Genomic DNA, 12,742 nt, shown 5'->3' with positions numbered 1-12,742 from the left:
ACTTGGGCTTCCACCGGCACCGCATGGTCCGCAGTGAACAAAGTCCAGGAGCTGTCAGAATCATACACTGAGGAAGGGTAACGGGCTGAAGCAGGACGTGTGCGTGTGTGTCTGCGTGCGTGTGTGTGCGTGCATGTGATTATAGATATGTTGTACTAAAAGCAGTAGGTCATGTCAATAGTACTTTGTTACAGCTGGGTGAACGTCATATCCAGAACTTTGGGAACGTTCTGGATGGATCTCATTGTGTCATTGTCAATCGCCCATTTGTTACGATCCAGTCTAGGGTTAGACCGCAACAAAGTGAAAGGGAAGGAGGGATTGGGGAGGACAGGACAACTAGGGCTAGGAGAAGGGAACACGGGACACAGAGGGAGTCTTTTTTTTATAGTTTTTTTTATAGTTTTTCCACAAACACAGTACAAACACTAGGTGTAACGAACGTCAGGAGTGACAAAGGCCAAAGAAACAAACAAAAGCACATCTACCGAGTAACCCAAGCTGAGCTATCTAAGTGAACACAAAGAAAAATGGTGAAACGAAACAACAATGCCTAAATCTATCTCCCTGACCAAACAAACAATAATCCCCACGTTAACGAATAAACAAAAAGGCAGACACTCCCTACACCCCTAGTGAAACACGAAACCGAGGCAAAGGTATCAAAAGGGAAAACCGAGAGGCGAAGTCGAAACACAGGCGAAAGTCCAAAACCAATCAAGCAATCAGAGACCAAGGCGAAAGTACAAATAAGGGCGAGGCGAGAATCGGAAGTCAAGGGCAAAACAGTCATACACGATCAATCAAACAAAGCAAAAGCGAACAGAGAGCGAGCTAGCAGGCGAGAAGCAAGTAGCGGGCAGACGAAGGGACGAAGCGGCGAACTCTTCAGCTGGCGAACCGGAAACGGCTCCGAGGGCAAGGGAGGCGGGGTCAGGTCCTGAGGGCGGAGTCGAGGGGGCGGGCGACCAATCGGCGAGTGGGCAGGACGTCCGAAGGACCTGCAGGCATCCTCCTAAACTTACGGCACGTAACACTTACGGCACGTACCCGAAACTTACGGCACATATCCCTTACGGCACGTAACAAAAACTTACGGCACGTAACACATTTCATCAATGACACAGACCTCGATAAACATGTACATGCGTATTTAAGTGTCTCTAAAGCCTTAACGGTGATTGCTGATGCAGTCCTCACAGCTGATGGTCCGGTGTTGAGCTTCGCAGTCATGGGAATGAAATCTGGTTCCTCAACTTACAGACAAACTCCATGCATTTGAATAAGGCTGCAGAGATCACACTTGAAAATTCTGTTCTGACAGGCTGTTCTATTTGGACCAAAACCAGGTCCTGTAGTTTCAGACAAGTACAGAAGTACTGAATTGTCATCGCTCTGTCACTCCAGATGCCTACAGCCTTATTCTTTTAACCATGTGATGTCCTTTTAAGTAGGACTGACAAAGCCATAGTCTCTGGATTTTAATTACCGGTAGAAGCCACCTGAGACAGCTTGTCTTTGTCAAACGGGAAGGATGGAAATGAGAAGATGGCAGATGTTCTGTCTGGGTCCTTGTGATGGGTCTTCAAGCTAGAGTCATTGTCAGGCACACCCAGGACTTCCAGGACTCTCTCTACTATCTACTGAGCTTCCTCCCTGTTCAACGTCTTGCAGGTGCTACAAGCTCACCCCCCTTCTTTGGTGTCCAGTGTGGTGCTCGTTCCAGTATCTCTAATCGGTGTAATCGAGCATCTTTTTACCTGGCCCCCGGTTACTAGCCACAGATTTGCCTGAAGCGGCCGTCTTACCGCTCATGGAAACACTCAGGATTTATTTCTGTGAATTTTCACAAAACCTTGCTATACCCAGTATTAATTTCCAAAAGCTTTTCCAGTACAGTAATTTAAGAAGAAAAACTGATTTATTCTGCTGTAGAGAAGATGCTCTGAAGAGATTATAGACCAGAAAACTACTTCTTACAATAATATATCATCCTTTCTGTCTGTGAAAACTGCTCCTTCTGGGCACTTGTTTTTTATACACTGCATGTACTGAATCTCCGGACCACCATCAATCAGAGGCCCATCCACTGACCGCCTGTACAGACAGCTGTTACATGACACATTATGTAAGCTGTGCTGAACTATTGTAGATTATTCAGCTTACATATCATGTTTCCACAAGCATCCATAAATCGAAAACTGTTACTAAAAGATTGAAAGTGAAGAAATGTTAATTTTCCAGTGCTCTGTGTGAAGGTTTTCTATGATGTTATAGATGTGGAAAAAATGCAGGTTTCAGAGTTGCCCGTAAATAAACATGTTGTTTATTATCAGTCATAGATACTGATGTGTAATTTGAAGTGAGGTTTTGTCTTTCGGAGCCCGGTTGTCTGTCCTTGACGGAGCAAGCTGGTTAGGTTCAGAGTTCAGGTGACGATTTCCGCACTCTCTGCCAGGTCAAACGCCATACACACGCTGAGAGGCTGTCCGTGATCATACGATTGCAACATTGATATGACGGGGATCATGCGGCTTTTGAGAACTAGCTGGATTATGGTACCGTGCATGGTAATTTGCTTTTCAAAATGCGTTTTCACTTTTTCTCACATTTGTGTTAACACTTTTAAAAGTGGCAAAACCTGGTGAGTTGCAGGTATTACCAGGGTCACGGGAACAATTTCTTTCTAAGGTGCGCTGCCCACTACAAAAACTACAGCCTACACGTATAAACATTAACGCGTGCCGTTTATTACAAACGATATGTCATTCCTAGCCGTTTAAGTGATAGTTCATTGTGTGATGTTCACGAATGATGCCCCTTACAAGAACTACACTCTCATGTTCACTTCCCTGCAAAGATTCCTTCTGCTTCGTCCTCCGAAATATGACATAAATGCTGCTTCCCTCCTCGACTATGGCCAGTGAGAGCCAGTGAGACATGTAAAGGCGTTATGTAAGCAAGCATGCGATTGGCTGGAAATTAAACCTAGGTCTGAAGGTATACACCTACAGTGAACGAATGACCGAGTGTCTCATTTAGTGATGGGAATTCCGGCTTTTTGTGAGCCGTCATGTTCCTCGTGAGCTGCGTTCATTGCCACTTTTGGCGTTTATAATTCAGCCAGATTTAGCCATATTTGGACCTATGATTGGTATGTGTGCACATATATCATTTAAGTTATTCAGTGTATTTATAATTTTATAATGTATTTCTACATTGCAACTGAATGGGAAACCCCAGAATCAGAACGAGAGACCCGAAGGAGTGAACGAGGTGGTGAGGGAGTCGGTGAACGGGAGACGCTGATAGGCTACTGAATGAGAGAGCCGTACCTCGGTCGTGACTGAAATGCACCATCTACTGGTGAAGCATATAGCCTACATGTGCAGTGACTTTCCGTTTGCTGCAGTTGGATTTTAGAGAAGAGCCCCTGTAAAAGTGCCAGGCGTGCTTAGACCAGAGAAGTGCGCCGAGTTCAAGCTGTGCCTTTTAAATGCTGTTCACTGCAGCGCGTCTCTCCCCAAATGCTGCAGGACAGCAGGCCTGCTGTGACATCACCTCACCCTGGAGGACTCAATCACTGAGAGTTAAACACTCTGTGCGCCGTGGCGAGCCGATCGGCCTGCGTAGCTAAGGGTGGAGTGTAGTGGCACGAGCCAAGCATTTTGTGGTCTTTTTAAGTTTGTTTTTTGCACCTCCATGCACCAAATGCCCTGATCTATGATTCATCCAGTGTCAGTGGCTGTCTGTGCAGGGCGGGTGGTTTGCGGGGAGCGCAGGTGGGGGTGGTGCTGGTTTGTATAAATAGACAGGCAGGTGTGTGCAGATGGCACCTTGCAGGATGAGGGGAATCAGGCAGCGCCCACTGGAAACGGTTAAGAAAATGCGGTCCCGAGTGGGCCTCATCCCCTCATCTGAGATCTCCAACGCATTGCGGCCATGGGGGGCCAAGCTGCTGGAGGGAGGGCAGACTTCCAGAGTGGCGAAGGGCTTGGGCACCCGCGACTGCCCCCCCGGCCCTGGTGACAGACAGCCGATCCAGAGGAAACGTCTGCGTGTGACGGAAACAAGCAACATGACCCAGGGTGCAGTGACAATAATGCTTGCTGGGATTTATTGAGCTAATATCTCTTACATTATTACAGGAAGTGCAACTGAATGGTTGTACTTGCCTGCAAACTAATGCTAAATCCGGTATTAGTTTCACTGTGCATTTTCAGCACCCTTTAGATAAGACCACCTGGAATCACCCAATATTAAATGATACTTGTTCAGTATGACAGGCTACTTAATTATCAGTTATGCAGACGTAAGTCACCAGGTGGAAAAGAGAAAGACGGCTTATTCGGCCAGAGTTTTTCTGCATTGCTGAAAATCGTCGTTACATTTGTAGCGGACGGTGGTGCATTTCCTGGATCTTCTGCTGTACCACCTACCCTTGAGGGAAGCGCTTAACCTGAATTTCTCTGGTAAAAATATTCCCTCTGCAGGCAGTTAAAAAAAAAACTCTAGGTTGCTTCTGATAAAAAATAGCAGGTAAGTCACCAAACATTAACAAGCATATCTGAACGCTAAATTCCTTTTAAGCGATTCATTTGTCCAGTCATCGGGGGCGCGTTTACCCTTGCAAGTCCCATCCCAGTCCATAGCTACATAATTCAAGAAAATAATAGGGGGGGGGGGGTCTGCCAACTCAAATAGTCCTGGGGCCTATTTTAAGTAAGAGTTTTGTTCCATTGTCAATAGTCTGTATGTTACACATGGAGGGTAAAAATAATAAATGAAGTTATACACTTAGAATTTGGTTTTATTGTTTATCAATCCGACATCAGGGTTTATAACAGGGGTTGTGGGGGGGGGGGGTGCACCTGCAGGCCGAGCATTTAAGCGTAGCTGCCAGCTGTCCCGTTCCGTCCCAGCCTGAGCCCTCTCTCTCCTGGGGGAGGAGTCCCCAGAGTCCCCACTCTCTCCCTTTTAATCTCCATTTGTGGTTAATTGTGCAAAGATGATGGATTATCTGTGCAGACATGGGTGACGTTTCGTCACAGCCCCCGAGAGAGCCTTAGTACCGTGACTACGTGTTTTTATCACGTAGGATAATTATTCTCCTCCAAATTATCTTTGTCATTTAGTTTTTGTTTTTTTACCCACCACGAACACGCTATTTTGTTTTGAAGAATAAGAAGGTATATATAGCACAGGTGTTGTGTAAGCCTACCTACGGAAGAAACCGTTTTAAAATCCCTGATTCTACAGTGCTCACGACGTATTTAGAGCCAAATGAGAAATTCACAGGGCTGAGCTAATAATACTGTTGTTAAAATTCAGTGTGAAAAGAAGAACGGGAAATCATGTATTAGTATTAAAGCGTTTGTGAATTTGAGAAACCGCTTTTATATTTGCACGCCCCCGCGATCCTGACGGTGTTTGCTTTTAGGTTTTTGTTTCCATTTTCCTCGCAGGTTGTGAGGTATTTTGGCCTCGCATTTCGGTCACGCCCGGACTGTTGGGTCACGCACCTCCCATCCCTCGAAGAGATAGAAACATATTTTTCTTTATTCTCGCAATATTAGCATAATGACCCGATGGGCTTTGAGACCTTTCCGCGGGTCATAGGTAAATGTTAATGGCTGACCCAGCTTTTAAAGAGCGGTTAGAAACTACAATTACGCACACAGTGCTACCCGTATTACAGCCGTTACACACATAAAAGATACAGGGTACAATAAATACTTTTAACGCATCGGTTAGCGGCGTTAATGATTATGCCCTTTCATGTTAACCAGTTCTTTTCAGCCGCTTATTAAATCCCGTGTGACTGCATGTATTTTTTTTAGTTTATCCAGCAGGGGTCAGTAACGTTTTACTTGTTTAGATTGCAGCAGAATGTATGAGTATTTTAGATTTAACTTCTTGAAGCAAAGTCATGACCCTGACCGCGATACGTGGTTATAAGACGGACGGATGAAAATATGCAGTATCCAGTAACAGCATCCTCAGTTTTCCTGTGCTACTGGGATGTTCTTGAACTTAAGGATTTTGCATTAGAATGGAGCGGTCAACATTTATTCGGTGTTTCATTAGAGGCAATATGAAGATGAGACGAGAACAAAACGGCAACATGAGGTGAACAAAGTAATGTAAACACGTAATATATTAATATCGGGGCTCTAATGGTGGAGCAGGGACATTTTCCTTTGGAGTAGGTTCAGTTCTTCTTGGAATGCTGTCACACACTTCCAGAACTGTCTATAGTGGGATTCATTATCCAAGAATAGCCTCCAGGTCTTGAAGGGATGGAAGATGTGGAAACCTGCTGAGCTCCAGAACATCCCATAAAGGTTGAGTCATGTTCAGGCCTGGTTATTGGGTAGGTCAGTGAAGGCATTTGACCTTCCTTGAATTTTTTTATCAGTTTTTCTGGGGCCATTATGATCATGGAATATGGGGCCATCATCAGAGAGCAGTATGTTTGTGCCTTATGGTGCACCTCATATTCCTTAGCCGTTATATAACCACGCAGAACAATTTAGGGATTTAATGGCTCTGAGAAGATGGCTCCCCACCCCATTACAGATCCCTCATATTGTGGGCTGAAGGCATCTTTGAGCTTTCTCAAAATATAAATGGGCGATGTTAAGAAAATGGTGACAGATGACTCATCAGATCATATTGCATTGTTTGCATTGTTTCGGCAGTTCAGGTTTTGTGCTCCTTACACCAGATTATGTGTTTCTGTGCATCGGCCTTAGATGCGAGCAGTTTCCAAATGACAGCCCTTTGATACGGTCCAGCTTGGTGAAGCTTGTGACATACAGTTTTTGCAGTTTGATGAAGTGGTTTGAGATTACATAGGCTGGTCATGTCAGGAGGTGGAATCTGCATGGTTTTCCTGTGAATGGTAGTGGCGTATTGTGCCTTGAGCTCCTGCGTTTTCCTGGGAACATTAAAGATTTATAATTTTGCATTATTCTCAATCTGTAGCTGAGGAACTAAATTATTCATCATTTGATGAGCACTCTGCAGCAGTAGCAAGTTGTTGCATTCAGAGAATCAGCTGCTTTTTAAATTTTACCCTATGCCTTTCCATTTTGTTTGTTTGTTTGTTTGTTTATTATTTATTGCTCTAGGCAAAACCCAGGTGATGGGAGAGATTAAAATCGCCCTGAAGAAGGAGATGAAGACGGAGGGCGAGCAGCTCATCGTGGAGATCCTCCAGTGCCGGAACATCACCTACAAGTTCAAGTCTCCGGACCACCTGCCAGGCACGAGTCTCAGTGACCGCTGCTTCCCGGGCCGTGCTGAGCACTCGGCACTGACACGCAGCACATTCAGCACATGCAGTACATGCAGTATACGCAGCACACACAGTATATGCAGTATACGCAGCACATGCAGTACACGCAGTACACGCAGTACACGCAGTATACGCAGCACACGCAGTATATGCAGTATACGCAGCACATGCAGTATACGCAGCACACGCAGCACATGCAGCACACGCAGTATATGCAGCACACGCAGTATACTCAGCACACGCAGTATACGCAGCACACGCAGCACATGCAGCACACGCAGTATATGCAGCACACGCAGTATACTCGACACATGCAGCACACGCAGTATACTCAACACATGCAGCACACACAGCACACGCAGTATACGCAGCACACGCAGGTTACTCAACACATGCAGCACACGCAGGTTACTCAACACATGCAGCACACGCAGCACACGCAGCACACGTGGCTGGCAGCCTTAGACACCGTGCATAACCACAGGCAGTCCAGGGCAGTAAAAAACGGACTGTTGCTGCTTTTAGTTTTGTTTATGAAGTTTGTTTATGAGGTTTTTCTGACGAAAGCTGGTCTGTGCTTCTTGGCATGTGTTTTGCCCTTCTTTTCACAAACAAAATAAACCCTTCCAAGTCGTTTTCTAAAACCATAAACAGTGGGCAGCCATTTCCAGCCTTGTGTTGGCTGTACGGACGTAGTCCATACTGTGTGAATGGGGCAGATTCGTCATTGATCTTTGTCCTAGTGGTCAGTAAACCCTTCCTCACATTTCAGAGACACTGTAACCCATATCTCCCTCTTACATAAATACAGATGCTCTCTTGGCCTACATGAACATTATCTTCAAACATCATCCACGAACGCTCCATAAATCTGTTTCCCTCCCGTTAGCCACTGAACGCATTTTTCCGTTGCAGATCTTTACGTAAAGCTGTACGTGGTCAATGTGGCGACGCAGAAGAGGGTGATAAAGAAGAAGACGAGAGTGTGCCGCCACGACCGAGAGCCCTCCTTCAACGAGACTTTCCGCTTCAGCATGAATCCTGCCGGACATTCCTTACAGGTGACCACCAGGGGGAGCTCCATAGCTCAGATTCCTTTATTTACCTTGCATCTGCCAGATTTCATAGTTTCATGTTTGAAACTAAATACTGATAATTGATTGTTGAGTTGATTTACTTCTATATGGTAATCAACTGATTTATTAGATTACATCTCTAAATAATTTTGTTTCTCACTCACCAGCTGTTCCTGGTGTCCAATGGAGGGAAGTTTATGAAGAAGACACTGATTGGCGAGGCCTATATCTGGTTGGACAAGGTGGACCTGCGGAAGCGGGTGGTCAACTGGCACAAGCTTCTCGCCAGCTCCACCCAGTCGCAGCCTTAGTGGGCGGGAGGACCACAGGGTCCTGGCTGGTGTCACACTGGACGGGAGTGGGGGGTGTAGGACATCAAAGTTGTTTTGTGACCCCCCCACACCTACCTTAAGGAGAATGGGGGGTGGGCCTTCAAGAGTTAGCTAGAACCATGTTTGTTCGAGGTGGATGAGGTGTTTGTGGAGAGTCAGGAAATCTGATCCGTTCTAAGTGAAACGGAGAAATGGGACAACAATGGGAACTGAAGGAGCTCTGGCTGAAAAGACGGCATCCCGGGTGACTGGGGACAGGATAGCCAAAGCAATACTGCCGCGGGGATCCGAGACCCCAAACCAATCAAGACAAAACCCAAGATGTCAAGAAAAACTCATTCAGCTCTCATATTCCTCATCCCAAGCCCCCCCACCACACACACACACACACACACACACACATACATATCATTAAATCTTAATTTCCTGTCATTTCACTTGTATTTGCTCAGCCAGAACACAAATCAATTGATGAATATATGTATATATATTTTTTGAATATTTTATTGTATTTAACCGTTCATGCAACAATGAAAGATGTCAAATATGGAAATATGGTCAGGGAAATTTCAGCTTTCAGTACATTTATACATCGGAAAGGCATTTACTCAGCAGTCCCGTGATCTGGAGTCAGGCCTGTGTGCGGAGCCCGGAATGACCTCTCAATCAAAGAATCTACCTGCTTCACTGACTGATCCCCTCTCACCCCGGACCATGTGTATACTTAGCTGTACATATTTCAAAAATGTCATATATAGGAGGCAAATTGTACAGTGTGAAAGAGCATATTTATTAGAGCAGATATAAAAGAATATTTTGAAAGTATAAAGTGGACTAATGGTGTCATGGTATCAATTCATTAACAGATAGACTACATTATTAGCTGTTCCTGCTACACACTTAATGGTATTTATTTTGTACATAATGGTGTTTGAGAAAAGCCGATGTTTGAATCATGGACAATCCCTGTTCCCAGTGCACACTGGCAATTATGGGCAAATGTTCTTTGAATGCGAATCATGGAGCACAAACTTTGTATCTTCTGTTCTGCCATTCAGAAAAGTCAGAATATACCATCATTGACATAAAATGTCGAGTGGTTAAACTCACTCATAACTCCCCCCCCCCCCCGAAATGATTAGTTTGCACTATGTGATGTCAAAGGATGTGTAAATGTTTATAATTTTAATTCAGAAAGTTGTTGCTTTATTTAAAGGTGCTAGTATCTGCTGTGTCTACAGTGACATTTCACTGGGCGACAAACCTGCCTGTTCTGAGCAAACACACCACAAAACAAACTCGCCTTGTGGATCTACATGGGATATAATGGGAATGTGCTAGATTTAATTTCTGTTAAGTGTTTGTGGTGTTGTGCTCTTTTATATTCACTGTTGGATGCTTTAAGGCCTCTGCTGATCATGGTCCACAGGCAGAAGCCCCAGGTTGCTTCTGAGAGAGATTCTCTGCCTTCCTTTGCCCTGGAGAGCAGAGAGAAGGTCATTAACTGGCAGTTATTGACAGAGTCTGCGAGTCCGACGCCCGCCGACGCTCTCAGCTTGTAGATAACAACTGCAGAGGTCACCTATTTCGTGTCAAATGCATCATGTAAGGTGATAATCACACAGTTGTCAGTGTATCACCATAATGGGTGTTACGTGTGTGCAGTTTTGTCACTTGTAGGTTACGTTTTTGTGTCTTAAAAAATACACCTAAAAATGATAAAGCAAATAAGAGATTTAGCGTTTTGTAATGCTGCAGTTCTGGTTCCACTGTGTTGAGTTACAATTCTAGTCCTCCATTGTAATAGATGTACTTTTATTGCCAAAAAGTATCATGTATCCACCCAACCACATGGATGTCACAAAATCAGTGTGACGCTTTTTTAGACGGAGCAGACCATATTTTGTGTACTTCGTTCTTATTGCCCCAGAGAACCTATTGTTATACGTGATACAAATCTTCTTTACTGCCCTCTACTGTGGGATTGTGGTATTGCATTGTTTATTATTCCGATTTAACTTTTTTTTAAAAACAATTTAAAGTAACAAATTAAAAACACGTAATAATCAAACGGTGCAATTTAGATTTATAAGTACTAACCTAGTGGATATTCACCTATCTGTAGCCTGTCGTGAAAACCTAACTGAATGAGATAAAACAAAAAAACGTTTTTGCCTGCAGATGTATCTTAAAGCGGTACAACGCGTTATGTCGACAAATGCTGCAGAGTTCAAATGCAGTTTTGCCCGTGCAGTGCTCAGAGTTTAATGGTTGGTTCCACGGTAATAAGTAAATAAACAAATAAATAAATACTTGTCACGTGCCAACCTGATTTATAACCAAATTCATAAGTTTAGTTGAAGTGATTCTATGCAACATAAACTTTGTGCTTTGAATGCATTTTCGTAACTTATAAAATATTAACATTTTGTCTGAAAAATGAATATTTAAAGATATTTTACTTTCCATTTGTATATTGTTCTAAAAATATGTTATTTTTGTTTATTGTTATTTTTTTGTATTCTGACAGATTCGGGGTCCAATTATCTAGCGCACTTTAAATTAGTGACACGTGTTTTTTTCTGTTTTGTCCACGTCTTTCTTGAGTACTCGTTTGTTATATATTAACGTTGTACAAAATGCAGTTATAGTTGTTCGTTTTGTTATCAACGAAGCTGGGAGGAGAATATTGGCACAAGCAGCACAGACTACAGTATGCGTTTACAGTGTTCGGGGGATATATACATTCTAACTGGTGTATTTAGTTTTATCACATGGAGATTGCATGTCGTGAATGCATCTATTTTTTACCACGCATTAATATCTTGGTATAGGCCTACAGCCTCCGCTCCAATGTCCTTCTACAAAACTCATTTCATTAACCGTTAAAGTGATCATCGTTGTGAATGTTTATTTATCGCTGAACGTTATGTTTAAAACGCTTAAGCATCAAAAACTGCGGTTTTTTATTTCGGAGGATGTCTTTTCTAATGTCCACTCATACTCAACCTTAACTTTTCATTGCGACTTTGTTGTTTGATGTTGATATGGAGACGCAGAGTCTCGCAAATCTATCTTGAAGTGAACTGTGAGAATGTGGTTTCTTTGTAACCTTGTAAATACGTATCTTTTTTTCTACAAGAAGAGATTTACATTTAATTTGGTCTGACACTCAGCATGTGAATGTGGGGGGAAAAAATAAAAAGTTCTATTTGACTGTACATGTATAGTTGTCCAGTGACGTGATCAGGTGATCATATAATTGGCGCAACAAACTGTATGCTGTTTTTCCATCAACCGCACAGCAGACCTAACCTAAATAAATGAATTAATAAATAAATACCATGAGTAGCTTCAAGAGAATTTAAATGTTTTCACACTGGATGTTGCATGTTTTGGTGGTTGTTAATTTATTTATTATTATTTACATTTTTTGTTATTTTTTGCTTCCAGATTCTATTTAAAAAGAGAGGAAATTGTATAAATTTATTTAAAGAAGTATGCTGACTGTACAAAGATATGCTTGTAAAATCTGTCTGGGTTTTCACTCTATGTAAAAATTAAAAAGAGAAATCTAACGTCATGGTTTTGTGGTTGTACACAGGATGTATCGAGCTCTTCTGCAAATTGTGCTGTAAAAAAGACGGTTTCCCTGAGTCTAAATAATAAATATATATATGTAAAAATTAACCACCGGCTTGGGTATTTAATAAATGTAATCAAAGCCAAAATCACAATCGTGCATTTGTAAGTGCGCTTATCAGAAAAAAACCTCTTTTAGTAATTGCTGCGTTATGGTAATACGGTTAATACGTACAATTTAAGATCACACCGATTTTTTTCATACCGATTAGTTTCTCCTCTTCCCCAGTAGATGGAGCCAATGTGGTATAAGCGCAGTAAGTGAGCCCAGTTCCGGTCCCTGTCGATGTGGCGCCCTAGCACTAGCTTTACTATACATCGGAGAGAATTTGCGTTAATTCCTTGCCTCTTGACCCCCTGGGGTTTGTCATGCTGTGGCAGTACACATCAGC

The 12,742-nt window shown here is 43.1% G+C and overlaps 1 protein-coding gene across 8 annotated transcripts in view; it reads left to right on the top strand.

Moving 5' to 3' along the window:
* Window positions 1–12,398, top strand: part of LOC111833280 (protein piccolo-like) — an 88,433-nt gene extending 76,035 nt beyond the window's left edge. For all 8 annotated transcript variants that reach the window (XM_023791411.2, XM_023791407.2, XM_023791406.2 and 5 more), the window contains 3 exons: window positions 7,134–7,268; window positions 8,216–8,361; window positions 8,544–12,398. In XM_023791411.2, coding sequence (XP_023647179.2) covers window positions 7,134–7,268; window positions 8,216–8,361; window positions 8,544–8,687 — 425 coding nt within the window. In that variant the 3' untranslated portion in view covers window positions 8,688–12,398. The remainder of the gene's footprint in view (window positions 1–7,133; window positions 7,269–8,215; window positions 8,362–8,543) is intronic.
* Window positions 12,399–12,742: the final 344 nt, after the last annotated feature.

This window comes from Paramormyrops kingsleyae, chromosome 1 (assembly GCF_048594095.1).
Source record: "Paramormyrops kingsleyae isolate MSU_618 chromosome 1, PKINGS_0.4, whole genome shotgun sequence".
NCBI lineage: Eukaryota > Metazoa > Chordata > Actinopteri > Osteoglossiformes > Mormyridae > Paramormyrops > Paramormyrops kingsleyae.
This window is presented reverse-complemented; position numbering and strand designations above follow the sequence as displayed.